At 38.4% G+C, this 19,335-nt stretch overlaps 1 protein-coding gene across 1 annotated transcript in view; it reads left to right on the top strand.

The window, feature by feature from the left end:
* Positions 1-19,335, top strand: part of LOC139942690 (uncharacterized) — a 75,431-nt gene that overhangs the window by 10,995 nt on the left and 45,101 nt on the right. The window contains exons 9-27 of the mRNA XM_071939498.1: positions 157-426; positions 758-1,030; positions 1,411-1,683; positions 2,074-2,346; positions 2,845-3,108; positions 4,129-4,392; positions 5,532-5,596; positions 6,779-6,868; positions 8,151-8,324; positions 9,270-9,455; positions 10,450-10,894; positions 11,413-11,592; positions 11,944-12,054; positions 12,650-12,876; positions 13,741-13,819; positions 14,453-14,617; positions 15,559-15,675; positions 17,228-17,485; positions 18,784-18,936. Of these exons, the coding sequence (XP_071795599.1) occupies positions 157-426; positions 758-1,030; positions 1,411-1,683; positions 2,074-2,346; positions 2,845-3,108; positions 4,129-4,392; positions 5,532-5,596; positions 6,779-6,868; positions 8,151-8,324; positions 9,270-9,455; positions 10,450-10,894; positions 11,413-11,592; positions 11,944-12,054; positions 12,650-12,876; positions 13,741-13,819; positions 14,453-14,617; positions 15,559-15,675; positions 17,228-17,485; positions 18,784-18,936 (3,867 nt within the window). The remainder of the gene's footprint in view (positions 1-156; positions 427-757; positions 1,031-1,410; positions 1,684-2,073; positions 2,347-2,844; positions 3,109-4,128; positions 4,393-5,531; positions 5,597-6,778; positions 6,869-8,150; positions 8,325-9,269; positions 9,456-10,449; positions 10,895-11,412; positions 11,593-11,943; positions 12,055-12,649; positions 12,877-13,740; positions 13,820-14,452; positions 14,618-15,558; positions 15,676-17,227; positions 17,486-18,783; positions 18,937-19,335) is intronic.

Below are 19,335 nucleotides of genomic sequence, written 5' to 3' on the forward strand. Positions count from 1 at the left end.
GGGCTTTTTACAATGCAATCCAGACCCAAAATAACTGTTAAGGATGTGAGAAAGTTCCCTGACAAATACAATAACTTGCAAAGATATGTAGCTTGTCATCTTGATGTATATTTACCCACAGTTTGCTAATATATTTGTTTGGTTTGTTTTGGGCAGATAACGAAGGTCCAATTGTCACATGCCCAATTGATAAAACTACTAGTGCGGATCTTGGGGGGGCTGGTGCCCTTGTTGATTGGTCAGGTTCACCAGATGCCACTGACCTTGTTGATGCTACAGTTAATGCCGACAGTGTTGTTTGTAAAGACAATCTTGACAATGTCGTAACTTCTGGTGGATTTTTCCAAGCCGGAACAACAACAGTGACTTGTAGAGCTTCTGATACTGCCCTTAATGAAGGGTCCTGTGTATTTGTCATTATTGTCGGTAAGTAGTTTTTGTGAGCTGATTATATTTTACTCGAGTTTGATTTTGTTTGTACAAAAGCTAGATTTTAATTTCAACACTTGAGTTTTTAAATTCTTTGATTGTTTCTTAATTAAAAAAGGAATTTTCAATGATAATAATAATAATAACCTAATTTATATAGCCCTTTATACAGATATCGATACAAATGCTTTTTTTAATACATATTATTTAGTCTCATGTGAGTGGTGATGAGTTTTTTGTGTGACAGTCATTCTTATTTTTCTTTGTTCGAACATCATTTGGCAAAGGTTGAGTATTTGCTAACATACTTGTTTTGTTTTTTTGGCAGACAACGAAGCTCCAATTGTCACATGTCCGACTAATAAAACTACCAATGTGGATTCTGGAACGGCTGGTGCCATTGTTTCTTGGTCAAGATCACCATTTGCCACTGACGCTGTTGATGCTACAGTTAATGCTGACAGTGTTGTTTGTAAAGACGGTCTTGACAATGTTATGATTTCTGGTGGATTTTTCCAAGCCGGTGAAACAACAGTGACTTGTAGAGCTTTTGATACTGCCCTTAACGAAGGGTCCTGTGCGTTTGTCATCACTGTTATCGGTAAGTATTTTTTGTGAGCTGATCGTATTGTATATGTGTTTTGACTTGTTTGTAGAAAAGCTGGACTTAATCTGCAATACTTGTTTCTGATTTTAAAAGGTGTTTTTTTTTAATTTAGTGTCAGGTAACGCTGGTATTGGTAACCTGTAATAAGTTTAGTGTGTGACAGACTCAACATTGTGATTTTATGATGTTCAAACAACATTTGCCAAAGGTTGAGTATTTGCTAACACACTTGTTTGTTTTGTTTTTGGTGGACAATGAAGCTCCAAGTGTCAAATATGTCCAAACAATGTGGATCCCTGATTTTGTGATGATTGAACATTATTTCACCACAGTTGAGTATTTGCTAATATACTTGTTTGATTTGTTTTTGGCAGATAACGAAAGTCCTATTGTCACATGTCCAAGTGCTGAAACTACCAATGTGGATCTTTCTATGGCTGGTGCTCTTGTTTCTTGGTCAGTTTCCCCAGATGCCATTGATGTTGTTGATGCTACAGTTAATGCCGACAGTGTTGTTTGTGAAGACCATCTTGGCGATGTCGTAACTTCTGGTGGATTTTTTCAAGCCGGTGTAACAACAGTGACTTGTAGAGCTAGCGATAATGTCCTTAATAACGGATCCTGTGTATTTGTCATCACTGTAATCGGTAAGTAATTTTGTGAGTTGGTTATATTGTACTTGTTTTTTATTTCTTTGTACAGAAGGTGGATTTATTTGCAATACTTGGGTTTTTCAATACCTTGATTGTTTCTGATTTAAAACGGCGTTTCTTAATTAAGTGTCAGGTGAATTGTGATGAGTTTTGTTTGTGACAGTCATTTTTTTTTCTTTGTTCGAACATCATTTACCAAAGGTTGAGTAGTTGCAAACATACTTGTTTGGTTTGTTTGTGTTGGACAATGAAGCTATAATTGTCAAAATGTCCAAACAATACTACAACCAATGTGGATCCCTTAATTTGTGATGTTAAAACATTATTTGCCAATTTCCAGGTTGAGTATTTGCTAACAAACTTTTTGTTTTTTGTTTTTGGCAGACAATGTTGCTCCAAATGTAACTTGCCCAATGGATGAAACTACCAATTTGACTTCTGGAATGGCTAGTGCTTTTGTTGATTGGTCAGTTTCACCAGATGCCACTGACGCTGTTGATGCTACAGTTAATGCCGACAGTGTTGTTTGTAAAGACGGTCTTGACAATGAAGTGATTTCTGGTGGATCTTTCCAAGTCGGTGAAACAACAGTAACTTGTAGAGCTTTTGATACTGCCCTTAATGAAGGGTCCTGTGCGTTTGTCATCACTGTTATCGGTAAGTATTTTTTGTGAGCTGATCATATTGTACTTGCGTTAGGCCCATTACCAAGATTTTTTTAAGTGATGGTGGGGGGTGGGGGGGGGGTTATATGAAAAAGAAAAATTCCAAAGTTGATAATAACACAAAAACTTACTTGGTAACAAGCAATGGATAGGTGTTGATAGTACAAAACATTGTGAGAAACGGCGTCCTCTGAAGTAACATAGTTTTCGAGAAATGAGTATTTTTCCACGAATCTGATTTCGAGACCTCAGAATTAGATTTTGAGGTCCCGAAATCAAGCATCTGAAAGCACACAACTTCGTGTGGCAAGGGTGTTTTTTCTTCCATTATTATCTCGCAACTTCAACGACCAATTGAGTTCAAATTTTCACAGGTTTGTTATTTTGTGCATATGTTGAGATACACCAAGTGAGAAGACTGGTCTTTGACAATACCAAAGGTGTCCAGTGTCTTTAATTTAATTATTGACCACTGTTTTCTTTCTCCAAGATATGATATCTCCAACTGTGACATGTCCGATCAGCTCAGAGACGCTTGTGCCTACTGGGTCATCAAGTGCTCAAGTCGACTGGTCTTCACAACCCTCTGCCGTTGATAGCGTTGATTGCTGCATTAGTGTTTCTTGTCGTAATTCTGTCGGTGGAGTGGTTGTTTCAGGTGGAATTTACAATGTTGGTAACAATGATGTTACATGCACAGCACAAGATTCTTCTTCTAATATTGGAATGTGTACTTTCACTGTCACCGTCAGAGGTAACATTGTCAACTTCTTTTATGAATAACATTTGATTTGGTAATTTTGATGTTTTCTTAACACTGTAAACTCCTTAAATTTGTTGTTTTTGAAACTTTCACTATTTTTTACTTTGAAAAAGAGGACTTGATTACTCTTTATAAGATCATATAATTTTTGGTTTGTTTGAGTGGTTCTTTATGTGTACAATATGAAACACATTTAATGTTTAATAGGGTATTCATTGTCATTTACATTACAGAGGCCATAATAATACATCCTTTTCGTTTTTACAAGTGTACACCTGGTATCTCCATGTAATTCCTTTCCCAAAGTGGAGCCTGAACTTAGAGGTGTTTTTTACCTTTTGTAAATCGCTTTGTTACCGTGACATTGATTCCTACTCACTGTGAATGAAGATGTATGTAATATAATGTATATGGAAAGGTTTGCGGTAACACCATGTAAGGACTATCTGAGTTGGGATGGTTCTGAAAAGAATTTTTGGTTTCAACGTAACGTTTCAATCAATAGTCTGTGATTGTCTTCTGGAGAAATCTGGACTGATGCTGCATTTAATGTAATTAAACTGTACTAGTTTAAGCCTCTATCGGTCATAAAGTTTTTGAAAAGCGAAAATTACATAGCAATGTTTTCAGGAGAGTCGCATGCAGATCCGTTCTACAAGCTAAAATGATTTTTTTTTTTTTTTTAAATGATCAACTCATTTCTCAAAAACCACAACACTTCAGCAAAAGTTATTTTAGAGCTTTAAACCGTGCAAGCATGTGTAAATCTGTAGACGTTTGTGTTCTGTGTTGTACAAAAAAGACCAAAACACTTTAATTTGGATCAAAAACAAACCACTGACTGCCCCAGGCAGATTAACTGCTCATCCTTGAAGAAAAATAGACAATTCAAATTCTCACACTCAATGAAAACTATGTATATAGTTTCCAAACTCTGCAATTATTTAGTGGAGCTTTGCATTATAAGTTGTTCTCTTTAATTTAATTATTGATCTGTTTTCTTTCTATAAGATATGATACCTCCGACTGTGACGTGTCCAATCAGCTCAGAAACGTTTGTGTTTCCGGGGACACCAAGTGCTCAAGTAGACTGGTCTCCACAACCCTCTGCCGTTGATAACATTGATTGCTGCATTAGTGTTTCTTGCCGTAATTCTGTCGGTGGAGTGGTTGTTTCAGGTGGAACTGTCAATGTTGGTGTTAATGAGTTGACATGCACAGCACAAGATTCTGTCTCTAATCAAGGAAGATGTACTTTCACTGTCAGCGTCAAAGGTAACACAGACAACTTGTTTTATCATCCCCTGTCAGAAGTTGCTTGTCGTGGCTCTGCGATTAACAGCACCAAACTCAAGCTCTGGTGTTTCTGATCAGCATAAGTGTGGGTTGGAGTCCTGGCACTTATGTCATTGAGCAAGTGCTTTAACGTAGTTGCTTTGTCCTACGAATGGGACATTAAGCATTAGGTCATGTGTACTATAGGATTAATAGAGTAGTAAAAAAAAAACAGAACACTTGTCCTTGAAGAGTAGGGGTGAGCGGTTAAGAGCAACGAATTCAAACTCTGGTGTTTCTGATCAGCAGAGTGTGGGTTCGAATCCCCAGCCGTTACACTGTGTCCTTGAGCAAGACACTTAACCATTGCTTCGTCCTTCGGATGGGACGTAAAGCCGTTGGTCCCATGTGTTGTGTAACGCATGTAAAAGAACCCAGTGCACTTATCGAAAAGAGAAGGGGTTCGCCCCAGTGTTCCTGGTTGAGGCTGCTTAATGCACCGTAGCACCTTGTAAACCCTTATAAGGTGCTAAATAATTGGGTCTCAGAATTCATCACTGCAACAACCTATCTTTCTGAAAGTTTGTATATACTCAGCGCCTTGAGTACCTTGTTTGGTAGATACGTGCGCTATATAAGACTTCGATATTATTATTATTACTAGATCCCATAATCAAGCACTCAAGTTTACAGTTATTCCTCAGGCTTGCGAGCTATAGTGATGAGGTTCACTTGTGAGGCATCCTTATTACCTTACCGTATAATAATATCATAATGATTAAAATATGAGATAGGATTATTCTGAAGGTGATGATGATGATCTTGCCATTCAAATAGTCATGCCTGTTTATGAAAAAAACACTTGTTATTGCAAGGTTGTTGTTTTTCTCAAGACTGGGAATTCCCAATTTTTTTATTGTTTTTTTTCACCCTTTTTTCAGGAGAAAAGGAATTGGTTACATTTTATAAGATCAATGGTATTTGGTATTTCCTTTTCCAAAAACTCTCAAATCTTTAAGATTGACTACTTCTGTTTTTAATTTGTTTAATATTTGCTGTATTATTTTGTTTTTAAAATGGTGTTAATTACCATTTTTTGTTGTTAGTTTTTCAATTTTGTGAATTTGGTTTTCTTCCAGTTCTAAATTTTGTGCCATTTGGAAGGTCCTATGGGGATCGCTTACTGTCAAATGCTGTTCAACAGGTAAGGGCAGTTGATCTTTATATAGTGTGTAAAATAGACCCCTTAAAATTGGCGCAACATACTCACATGTGCCAACCTGGGTGTCATTTTGGGTGTCAAAATCGTATACACATGCACAAAAGAGAGTTGACACCCGAAATTACGTGTATTGTTCGGAAGCGCGTTCTGTATTGTGTAAGAAATCAATAGCTTTCTCTTGCATAACGCGAAAAACCCTACAGGTACGCTGAGGTCGCACAGAGAACAACTATTGTCCAATGATCTGCCTCCTTTTTGAGAGTGTGACGTCATAGGCAACGGGTCTATAGAAGGCTTTGTTGTCGAGTCACCCAGGCATTATTGTAGCATTTTGGACATTCGGATATTAAAAAGAAGTCACAGATTATTGTTTCAGTTTATCCTAACATCGATTTGGGATCAGCATTGTACATTCAGTGAGTCCTTGGGGGAAAGTCTATAGGCTGTTGAGATGTGAACCCACTCCCCTGCATTTTGGAACGGTGTATTAACTGCTATAGAGTGCGCGGTGGTACCTACCTAACGAAGAACCATGCCGATCACCCAAATTTCAAAAAGTCTGGGCACCAGCGCCATCAAATTCTAGCAGTTTCACATTTTAAAGACTGCACTGTTTCTTTTCGAAATTGTTACTCGCTGCCCTACACCTATATGTAGACCGATGCCGACCAAGCGGTTGTTTCTACTTCAAAATAAATGCTGACTGTGCTGCATTTTTATGACGACCACAGATATCTCACCATGATGCTACCACGCTGCGTGTTCGATAATGGCGTTCCCACTACTTCTTTGTAAGACTTTGGCCCGCTTATGGTTTGGCTACACTTATTTCGAACATGTTCAGAATAGGTTTTGGGAGAGAATGCAGCTTCCCAACCTATGTAGTAGATCCCACCCTGACCAAACCACGCTCATGGAGATCCTCCCATGTTTGGCCTGCGATTGGCCAAACTGTTGGCCAGTTTTCCATTGTAATTACTTTATTAGCACTAGAAATACTGTTCCCGAAAGATTCTTAAAATCTATAACTTTATATGGCATTTTGAACGGGTGGAAGTGCCATCATTTCAGCGTACTTTCTAAGATCTTGATACAATTTATAGACTTTTTGGTCACGATTAACTCTCACCCCTTCATTATAGTATTTTGTGTTTTCCCCAACAGAGACGACAGGCTCTTACCGATTTACGATCAGAAACCTTCTACCCACCAAACTATTTTCCATATGCTGATAGTATCTTCGAAAAAATTTATGTAAGTACATTATTCATATTTAGCCCAAATATAAGAGTAAAGCATATTTGGAGTCGCATATTCCATGGGCAAAGAAATGTTATTGCACCTTTAATTGGCTAATTCTTGTACGGCATATTCTATCGAGAGGATGAATTACCTGTTGCAAACAACTCACCAACCTTATAAAGGATAAATGAACAAAATATTCGAAACAATAGTTAATGACCTGACGTTTGGATCCTGGGAGAGTCTTTCTCAAAGGCTATAAATGACAATACGACACAAATAAACAGGTATGCTGCTAAGGTCGAACCGTCAGGTCAATAACTCTTTTGTGCATATATGGATTACAAACTTGAGGATGTCAAGGCTCCGATGGCTTTTGAAGTTAAGTATTTATCATCCTGGCCAGCTTGTAATAGGTTGTCTCTGTTTCTAGTTCCCTGCTGTTCCCTCTCCCCCCCTATTTTCTGTCCTTACCCAATCTACCCTCATCTCTCATCTATTCTTCACATGTTCATTGCTGTATCCGAACCTTGCTGTCAGTCATCTTCATTAAGGACTAACTTATTAAGGACCAGTGCTTTATTTGCTATTTGTAGCCTGTATGCCTACACACATGTACGTGTAGTCTAGCTGTCCAACATGGTTGTTTATTTGTTTCCCATAAATAAAACTTTATTTGCAAATACATGTATTGTTATTGTACTTTTTGAAATGGCCAAAATAAATAATAATAATAATAATTATAATAATAATAAAGTATTAATCACCATGTATCCAAAAGAGTCTAATGTAAACCTACCTACATGTAGGGTACATGTAGGGCTTTCTTTCTTTATGGAAATTGACCCAGAGTCATAGAGATCCATATCAACCGAAAGGGCCATCTGACGAGCAGCTGTCAAGTTATGAAAGCAGTCTTTGCTGCTTTGCAACTGACAACATGATGATGATGATTATAAAAAAGGTTCAATATTTAATCCATTTTCCTGGCTGCTGATTGGTCAACTGCTCTGTAATTTTTTGTCTTAAATGTTTGGTAACTTACCCATCATAAGTGGAATATGCATTTGCATGTAGGCCTACCTTGCAACTACGCCAACACAACTTTGGACTATGTTACACCACAAAGAAACTGCAAATGTCAAAACAGAATCGAGTTTGCTAGAGGATTAATATTTTCCGATATGACGTTGGATTAAGGAAAAAATGTCTGCATCCAATATACAACTCGATCGTCAGCCTCAAAGTCTATTTGATTCAGAACTGCAATACCTGGTGATTTTTTCTTTAACAGTTCACAGAGGATGGTGTGATCATATTTAGTAATGAGCAACATCTTCAGAAACGCAGCTTCCCAACTCCTGGTCAACTGGTCTTCTCTGATTACGAGGATGCGAACATCTTGGCGCCATTTTGGGCTGACGTAGACAGTACAGTATTCAATAACGACAACAACGTCTTTTACCAGGTAAAATATTTCTACTTGTAAATATTCAAAAAATTATCTATTTTTTTTTTTTTAAATATCAATGTGAAGCCAGGTCGACTTCACGCACACTGGCTCCATCGTCGACTGGAAGACCATTTGAAATACTTTTTGAACCTTTTTGTATTTCATGATTTATATTAGAAAATATTTTCGGACTTGCTTTCCACGTCTTGCAAAGACTCAAGGTGTTATGCGAAACATGGGTTTCTGTCCAAATGAAAGTGGCTGGGGGGTTCTAGAGGACCATGATTGCAGATCCGTCCTTTGGGAACTAAAGTATTTAAATTGTCCGAGTCTGTTGGGGGATTCCAAGTCCAAGTCATGGTGCTCTGAGACCAAGTTCTAAAGAATGGACTCCAATGGACTGTAGCATCAGCCATTGAGGCATTTGTACTTTGTTTTTTTGGTTGATCTATTAAGTAATATTTGTCTGACAAATTTTGGCATACTTGTGTGCCTTGTTATAATTTTTTTGTTTCGAATCACATGCTAAAAAACTGCAATGGACATACATGTTGACTCATTGAGATGCATTGACCCACTCAGCATTCTGCAGTTTGTATTCCTAGCGGTCCTTTAGGGTGTACGCTACAATTGCCGGGATGCCACATTAGGTCAAATGTGAGCTAGCTTATGAGAGTACCATTGTGTTTTTAACACAATGGAACAAACAATGTACCCCACAATGGAATTATTTGTTCAAACAAAAGAGCAACACAAGCAGGATCTCACAAACTGGATCTGTAAGGTTGTTCAGGTGAACGCAATGCCGTTGTCCAACAATCAACAAACAAACTGTAGGCATAAACAAGTGACTGCTGGGCACTTTATAGAACAACATTGCATAATAACTGCGCATTTAAGTATAGAGTCTGCATTCTTTGACCATTTGTGTGTGTGTGTGTTTGTGTTTATTCTTCAAAGGATATTGATGCTGCAGCTCCGGGTTTTAACAAAGCTGCAGAACTTAGCACCATCAGTGCGATGGTGTCTGAACATCCTGATCTGTCCGCTCAATACCCATACTTCAGCGCAACATGGGCACTCGTTATTACATGGGTAAATGTACGACCTGCTCAAGCCATTCCAACAGCAGTAGACACCCAATATGTGAGTACAAATGTTTATGTTATGGGACTTGTACATGTCAGTAATGGCCAATTGCAGCTAGTTTGGGTAAGGGCATGGGTTCAGTTTCCGGTCCTTATTTTAGACCTTGTGTCCTGTAGCAAACATTTTTGCAACAGTTAGATGCTTTGTCCTTTGGATGGGATTTAAATAGGTTAGGTATTGCACTGCCTCATCAACATGGTAACTTGAATGGGACACATTGCTTTGGATCGGGCGAGTTGGTCTATGAAAACCGTTTGAAACCGTTTGTTAAGCATAAGGTTAGAAAGATGTTTTAAGAGTAAAGTTCCACACAAATTTCCCTTAAATTGGCATGGTTTGCGATAAAAATTTCATGAACTAACACGGCACGCCATCTTGTGGAGTTGAGTTTTGACTCCATAAAATGGCCAAAAAAGGGAAAACCATGCAATTTAGAGGCATGTTTATGTGGATTATTGTATTGTACTTTTAAAACTTCTATCTAACCATATCGACCAACTCGACCATTCCAAGGCAATGAGTCCCTTTAATACATGTACATGTAGATCCTTTATTGTTCACGAAACCCAAACACAGCTCAGTGGCATTGGTTCTGATGGAGCACTAGAAGAACTGCTGTTCTTTTTATTATTAGGAGATGTTATGATAGCAATATTACTTGTTTTACTGAATTTTTGGAGACCAATTAGCTTGAATTGGTATGACGTAAAAGTCTTTGTAGTATTAACCTTAAAGGGAAATTAAATCATAAATTGTTTAAAGCATTCATTCTTATCTTCTAATGTTTAACAAAAAACAACCAAAACTAGATCAGATTTGTTGGACAATACATCACACTTTCAGTGAAAACAGCATAAAATGATTTTAATCTCAATATGTTTGGGATTTTTCACACAACTTCTCAATATTAATGCAGGGAAAATAATTTCCAAAATTGATTGAGGTGAAAAATGGTTTTAGCTTGAATAATCTGATATTTTCCTTTTATTAGGAGACCAACACATTCCAAGTCATAATTGTGACGGATTCAAATCATGGTTTTGCCATCATGAACTACCATCCATCGCACATGAATTGGAACCCTGCAATGCTCTTTGACAGCAATGTCATCCTTGGATACTCATACGGACTATTAAATGAGCATTTTCATGTGCAAGGTGTATCTAATATTTTCAAGCCAGGACGCGACAATGGGAATTCTGGGCTTCAAGGACGATGGGTGTTCCATATCGACAAGCTCCCACAGAATTACCAAAATCCACGTTTGTTCTGTACAAACTGGGCATCAAGGCAGTCATTTTCCAGGTCATGGATATTTTCTTATTTGTTTACTGCCCACACCTGTCCTTGTTCTTGGACTATGGCATGGTTAGACTTCCGCTTCACTTATATAGGCTTTGAGACATCATTACCAACACAAGGAAGTTCTGGCGTATGTGAGTAAAACGGCATTGACCAAATTCTGATTTGCTTATTAGAATGTTTTTATATAATCTAAGAAGAAAAAATATCAATTTATCTCTTAATTTATTTTCCTGATTTCAATTTTAGAGTTATATACTTTGATTGCTGACCGCACCACCAGCGGTGACTCGCAATATACTGCAGTGGGACCGGTGAAATGTGCATCGTGGGCCATTACCAGTTTATTGTTCGGGGATCATTGCAATCTATACTAACCTACGTTTGGTGTTAATTCCTGTGATTTGTTATATGAACAAGATTAATTTGAGAAATGTAAAGGTGCGAATAATACAGAGTTGTCAGTTAGGTTTACAGCTCATTAAAAATTGGGGCGGGGGAGGTGGGCAAAGTTGACTACTTTTCAAAAGGTGTTGGGGTGGGGGGGGGGGGGGGGGTTATTGGCTGGCAGGTACTTTGTATATACATCACATAGTAGTTTTATAACCTACTGATGAACAAGGTCTTTTATATTATATTTATCTCTTTACAGCTTTTTGTTTTGTGCGAACTTTTCAATGGCCTTGGTTAGCTGGTCCTCGGTGCTGCTACGATTTATTCTACGGTAGCATTATAGTTGGTGTAAGAAGTGCACTAAGTGCATCAGTGTTTGAGACATATCCAGTGAGCCCTTTTTTCTACAGAGTGAGCTTTTATTATCAACAATGGTTTGGTGAGCATGAGTTTTGGCAATTTATGAAAAGTTTTGAATGTTTATGAGTGCATGCAATGGTGAAAATATTTTCAAGAATTGAAAGATGGCAATATGTTACAATCAGAGAGGATGAAGCTGCCATTCAACAAATATTTCTTCTTTCAACGTCAGAAAAACTGCTCTCCATTGCATGAGATGCAATACATCACAAAATAACGTTCCAGGTTGTAAATTCACAGGTTGTGTATTCACAAACATAAACGTTCCTACAAGGCTTAAAAAACGACGGACACAAATGTTAAGCAATCTACTCAAAAAGTATATTTTGTGTATAAATATATGACCATTTTGGAATTGTTTTCTGAACAGATGAGGAGTTTCTGCCCCGGCAACACTGTTGTGTACAATCAAACCTGTGTTACATCTATGAGCGCTTTAGGCCCCCCATGAGCTGTTGGAGATACAGGCCGCCATTTTGGGGTAAGTACTTGACTAATGCATGCTTACTAGTATTTTCCATACAATTCCATACAATTTTCCATAATTCTGTTTATCATTAAGTTTCAAAAAGTTACCATATAAATGTCAATGACATGTAACCAGTTAGGGCTCTATCTGTCGGACAATAAGTGCCTTACAAAACCTAATTTGACCAAAAAGCCCCTATAGATGGATTGCACTCCTACCCACCAACAGCAAAATTATTTTCCCAAGCCCCTCTATAGATATTTTCTGAATGCGCACACTGTTGTTAGTTTTGGCTTAGTGCCCAAGTGCACCAGACTCGAGCTGTAGTGTTTCTGTTGGTCTGTTTGAGTTGCAGTCACACCTAAAGTTGTAGGTCATGTTTCATAAGAAATACAAGAACTAAGTATACTTTCGTTAAGAAAAGTTGTTCACTTGATGGTGTTTCTGACGTTGTTAGCTGCATTAAGTTTGTGCAACATCACATTCATCTAAGGTTTCAAATGTGAAAATATTTTTACTTTGGAGTCCGTTTTTGGAAAACAATCGTGGCACGTTGATGTAGTGACATTTTTATCATCTAGAAATAATGATTCTTCTTAACCCTCAGCCTGGTTCTTTGGAGACCCACATATCATGACCCTCGATAGTGTCGGCTACACGTTCAATGGCCTTGGAGAGTTCTCTATGCTGATTGTGGACGATCAGCCTACAAATGGGCAGAAAATGTTTGAGTTGCAGATTAGGACTAAGCGGGCTCTCAACACAGAAACACAACAACTCACTGACGCCACTTACTTAAGTGGGTTTGCTGCTGAGATTGTTGGTGGCGAAAGGGTGAGTGAAAATCAGATTTCTTACAACACCATCTGGAAATCAGGTCTGCTTAATGTAGTTATATAAACGATGTGACCTATGTTTACATTCAAAGCTCTCACGTCATGTTTCGCCGGGCAAAAAACACGCGCAGTCATGGTAAGATTGCGTGTACTTTCTAGCTGAATGCCAAAACACAAAGGTTTTGCTCGGCGGTATAAGCGCGAATCATGTTATGTTTTCAAGTGACGTCAGAGGTCACATCGTCTATATATCCAGTTGGAATCCTGCTGTATGTGGATTGGATTTTCATTCCTTATCTGGGCCCAATTTCATAGAGCTGCTATAAGCACACAAAGTTGCTTAGCATGATTTGTTTTGCCTTACCAACCAAATTTCCACGTGATTTTTAGGATAAGCAAACAACAGCTGAATACCAGTAACAAGCAATATGCAACCAATTTTGTTGGTACCTGTTTTTATCATGGAAGAAATTTCATGTCAATAAAATTGTAGTGCTAAGCAGCTCTATGAAATTGGGCCCTGGTGTGGGCATGGCTTCCCTAGTTTGGGTTATCCTACTGCCACATCTAGAACTGAAGATTGCTTCCTGTTTTTTTTTGTGGATTTGTAAAATAAATAAATAAATAAAGCTTTTTTACTTTATGTAGCCTGTATGTGGACCCCCTCAAGTCTTCAAGTTAGGATCAGGGAGACTTAAATTGCAAAAATAGTGGTCCTCTACACAAAGGAAATAAGGTTTCTCCGAGGTTTTCTTTGTTAAAGTTGTACCTCAACGGGAAATCGTTTAGAAAGTGGAATAATATAAGGGTGTGCTCAATAAGGATGCATTTGATAATTTGTTTTTGTTCTTCGGTATTGCAGATTGAGATAAAAGCAAATGCTGCTGCCGATGGTCTTATTACAACAGTTAATGGGGAAGTGATAGTACCCACGACGGAAGGTAAAACACATCTATATGCACCATTTAATCAACTAAAAGTTACTTGGTTGTTGTTTTTGTTTGTGGCGGCAAGAACAAAAGATAAATTTGTAAAAAAAACTGTGAAATAAATTGGACACTCTTGATTCTGACCATCACTGCACCAGTTACAAGGCCATTTAATCCTTAAACCAGCTCAGCTCTCTTGGGAGTATGCCTTCTCTGCTGTGGAAGTGTCGTGGCCGAGCGGTTAAGAACTCCAAATTCAAACTCTGGTGTTTCTGATCAGCAGAGTGTGGGTTCACATCCCCAGCCGTGACACTTGTGTCCGTAAGCAAGATGCTTAACCACAGCTTCCTCCTTCGAATGAGATGTAAAGCCCTTGGTCCCATGTGTTGTGTTACGCACGTAAAAGAGCCCAGTGCACTTATCGAAAAGAGAAGGGGTTAGCCCCGGTGTTCCTGGCTGTGGCAGCTGAATGTGCCGTTACAAGGTGCTTCATAATTGGGCCTCAGAATTCGTAACTTCAATAACCTATCTTTCTGTAAAATGTTAGCCTTTGAGAAAAACTCGGCTAGGGTCAAAACATCAGACCCTTAACTATTTTTTGCACTTAATCCCTTGGACTAATTATACAACTGAAATATTTTGCAGGTGTCATGATAGGTAACCTAACTGTGACTCTTGAGGAGAACCCATTGAAAGTGGCTGCTAACTACATAGAAAACATTGGGTTTGCCGTGGGTATAAACAACAGTTTTTGTGACATCACGTTCCGGATTGACGACGAATACAAAACTAGAACTAAAGGACTGATGGGTAAGGTCGTCCAGACTTATTTCAGACTTTTCGTGAGTGTTATGAACAGGTTAAGTGTTAATTGGCACTTAAAGGCACTAGACACTATTGGTAATTACTCAAAGGAATTGTTAGCATAAAAACTTACTTTGTAATGAGCAATGGATATATAGCTGTTGATAGTATAAAACATTGTGAGAAACAGTTCCCTCTGAAGTATAGTAGTTTTTGAGAAAGAAGGAATTTCTCAGTAAAATATTTGAATTGATTTCGAGACCTCACGCGTGAGGTCTCGAAATCAACCATCTGTTTTTTTCTTCCATTATTATCTCGCAATTTCGACGACCAATTGAGTCCAAATTTTCACAGGTTTGTTATTCTGTGCATATGTTGAGATACACCAAGTGAGAAGACTGGTCTTTGACAATCACCATAAGTGTCCAGTGTATTTAAATGCTAGTTAAAACTTTCGAGGACTAGTCACCTGTACTTGTGTGTCCGGTTGGCTAAACGTTCAGTGTTGAGAAGTGCCTCCCTGCCACGGACAAGTGAAAACACTGGAGGACTCTCGTGAATTGACAAGCTACTGGGCCCAATTTCATGCTCTGCTTACCGCCGAATTCTGCGCTTAGGATCACGATCCCCGTTTACAAGCAAGTGACGAATTTATGTGCTAGCCTTGTAAGCGTAGATTGCCTTTGTAACGTGGAGAACGCACGCGCAGAAGTCAAAATTCAACCCTAACCTGTGAACTACGCTTGTCGTAAGCACATAATTCCCTGCTTCCGTAAGCGCCGATTCTGTGCTTACAGTGAGCAGAGCCATGAAATTGGGCCTAGGTCCCTCGATGTAGTCACTGAAAAAGTTTAGGTAAAACCTTGCTTCTGGTGAGAGAAGACTCATCACAAGTTAAAACGTTTAGAAACCATTGAAATGTATGAATGCTCTTATGCTTATTTTAGGTTTATGGGATGATGACACGACCAATGAGGCTCTAAGGCGTGATGGCAACCAGCAGCCGGCAACTGGGGATGGTGGGGTCATGACAGAAGAAGATTATTATCAATTTGGAATCACCTGTAAGTAAACTAGTCGTAGAATTCCAAATAGTGACTCATAAAGCTCAATTCAAATCAGTATTTATGATATACTTCTCTTTTTCGAGAAAAAAAAAATAATATTGTTATTATTATTGGTTTATTAAAAATTCAAACATCACTGCCCGAGGGCTGAATTGATTTTTAAAATATACACAACAAGAATATACATTATAAAAACATTTAAAAGGGAAGAAAAATTGTTTTAAAGATTATGTTCAAAGATTATAGATGAAATAATGAAGGGGATATCAGTTTATCTTTAACAAAACCAAAGAGAATTTAGCCATGAGGACAGCCTAGACAACTAAAGACTAAACAAACAGATCAGACAAAGAGTTTCACAAAACAAACAAAAAAGACCACTCATAGATTTGTAAGGCTGACAATAATAAGCAGGCATCACTGACCAGGCTGGTTAAAAAATGGGTGCGTTTCTCAAAGTTGGATTTGCTTCGAAGAGGTTCTGAAATTCATCTTTATGGTCTCACTCTTGCATTTTTTTTTTAAGTGGACAGTCTTTGGAATAGCCTTGCTCAAGGCGGTCGAGATATTCACTCCGAAAAAAGACCGCCGCTGTATAAAAACCCACCCGTATACACTGTGCGTAAAATGTGTAACCACATCGCACGACACGATGCCCCCGTACACTATCCGCATGCGTCGGCCATCAGGCCGAACTCAAGGCAGTCGAACTATTCACTCCGAAAAAAGACCGCTACTAAAAACCCACCCGTATACACTGACACTGTGCGTAAAATGTGTAACCACATCGCACGACACGATGCCCCCGTACACTATCCGCATGCGCCGGCCGTCAGGCCGAAAGCCTTGTAGGGTCTGTGTTGAAGCCACTGACCAGCGAAGAGTTCCCACGGTCAACTCATTACCATAATGCCCGTGAAAGACGAGACATGTTTACATCACACACCACCACCACGGACGCTCAGCGAGCATGATAGGGTCCAAAGGTCGTGATAAGGGAAGTGAGTGATATTGGACGTCAAAATGATTAATTCATTTCCTGTGTTGTCTGATAGGTCTGACGAAAGATATACATATTCATGAGCTGCATACTAGCATATATTGGAAATTGTTTTCATGAAACACATTAAACCCGGAAGTTACAGCTCCGACAAGGCTGACGGCCTCCGCATGCGGTTAGTGGTACGAGTGTGGATGACTTGTGTGCACAGTAGTTGTACGATGTGACAGTGTGTATTACGGGTGGGTTGTGTGGTGTGATTACACGCACCACGCACAGTGTATACGGGTGGGTTTACAACGGCGACTTTTTTTGAGTGAATAATGCGACTGCCTTGAGCAAGGCTTTCTTTGGAAGTCCACCTTAAAATGTTTCAATTATTTAAACAAATATGCAAAGCTTTTTTTTTTTTAAGTCTTTAGCAAAAACCGGTAGACAATAAAAAGCAACACAAACAAACCTTGGTTTTTCTGAATGCTCATGCTTGCGCTAAATTCTGAAACTTTAAAAAAAGCACCAACCGTTATTTTGTGTTTGTTTCCTTTGCAGGGCGTATTACTGAAGAGGATTCCCTTTTTTATTATGTCGACTCAGAAAGCTTTGCCTCCGAGAATGATATCACCTTTACTCCAAGGTTTTTAGAAAATCTGATAGCTGAGGCAACTACGGCAGAGCTTGAGGCCGTCATGAAACTCTGCAAAAATGACAAGATGTGTCAGTTTGACTATCTAGCAACCAAGGATCCGGTATTTGGTGAGGCTGCCATGATGATAAACAGTGAGAACCAAGCCGAACTTAACAGAGCAAGTAAGAACAGAAACAACTAACTGTTTATAATTCTCAACATTGCCCTGCACCCAGATTAACCCAGGTCAAAATTCCAGTTGAACCTAGTTAACTGGGGTCAGCTGGTTCAACTGGATAGTGACCAAACTCGTCCATTTTCCATATTTACCAACTGGTTTGGACTAGGTTTAACTGTGTTCAACTAGGTTGAAATTATAAACCAGTTGGTCTCTGTCCATTTTCCATATTAAACCAACTGGTTTTAACGTGTTTAACTAGTTTATCAACTGGTTTCAACTAGTTCCAGTTAAACACAGTTTAACTAGGTTCAACTGGAATTTCAACCTGGGAATAGAGCTGCTAATTAGGCAGTGGACACTATTGGTAATTACTCAAAAGAATTATTAGGATAAAACCTTTCTTGATTACGAGTAATGGGGAGAGGTTGGTAGTATAAAACATTGTGAGAAACGGCTCTCTCTGAAGTGACATAGTTTTCGAGAAAGAAGTAATTTTCCACAACAATTTTGTTTTTGAGACCTCAAGTTTAGAATTTGAGGTCTCAAAATCAAGCATCTAAAAGCACACTACCTCGTGTGACATAGTTATCTCGCAACTCCGACGACCAATCGAGCACAAATTTTCACAGGTTTGTTATTTTATGCATATGTTGATATACACCAAGTGAGTAGACTGGTCTTTGACATTTACCAATAGTGTCCACTGTCTTTAAGAAGAACAAGTAGCAAAGTGCAACAAAAATAAGGTTTCCATACCAAAATACATGTCATGACTACTGTTGCTAAGCGGGACATTTTAAAGTTTATTTTCAGCTTAAGCAGCTCTATGAAATTGAGCACCCGTAATAGTTAAGTAGCAAGTGTGAAATATGACACCTTTGGTAGTTGTCAGAGATCAAAATGGTCACTCGGTGTACCTATCTTATGCATAAAATAACAAATCTGTGGGAGCTTGGTCTTAATTTGTAATCAAAGTGGCAAGGTGATAGGAAAAAGCACCTTTGTTGCACAAATTTCTCAAAATCTACATCACTTCATCAGAGGGAGCAGTTTCTCGCAATGTTTTATACTATCAACAGTTCCCATTGCTTGTTACCAAGTAAGTTTTTATGCTAATAATTATGTTGAGTAATTTCCAATAGTGTCATTATTATTATTATTTTTATTTATTCAGCCATTTCAACAATACATGACAATACAAAAGTACTTCCAGACGGGCTAGGAGAAACAAAAGCAAAGTACCTTTAAACATTTATGAGTTGAGTGCTACATGGATGATTTATTTTTGTTTTTAAACAGCTAACTTTCCTCCGAACATAACATCGGTAGAGCGTATCCAAGTAACTGTAGGGGAGATATTTACACTGCAGTTAGAAGCGAGTGACATGGACGGCGATAACATTACATTTAGTCTTGCTGAGGCGATTGAAGGGGCCTCAATCACACCAGAAGGTCGGTACACAACCTCATTTGTTTAGTTTCATAGGCACCTCTTCATGAACGTCAGGTGGCGCTAATTTAAATATGTGGAATGTTGTTACAACCCCCGGTGTGTCTTCATTGTCTTCAGAGTTTTGGTGTTTGGTGGTCACTGCTTGTTTCACTTTGATGCTGTAAATGCATTTTTTTCCCCTCTCCCCTGTAAAGTTTCTGGATGGTTGTAAATATCTAAATGTCTCTGTGTTTTTTTATCCTATTTATATTTTTATACCTGAAGTTTATGTTTATGTATTTATCTGACAATTTATACTTTTTTTTAATCTAGTTTGAGATTTCTAGAATGGAGGACCACCTCATTCTATACTCTGCATTTTTTTTTAGAAGAGACTGTTGTAACTGTTACTTTTCCAA

The sequence above is a fragment of the Asterias amurensis genome, chromosome 10 (genome assembly GCF_032118995.1).
Source record: "Asterias amurensis chromosome 10, ASM3211899v1".
In the NCBI taxonomy this organism is placed as follows: domain Eukaryota; kingdom Metazoa; phylum Echinodermata; class Asteroidea; order Forcipulatida; family Asteriidae; genus Asterias; species Asterias amurensis.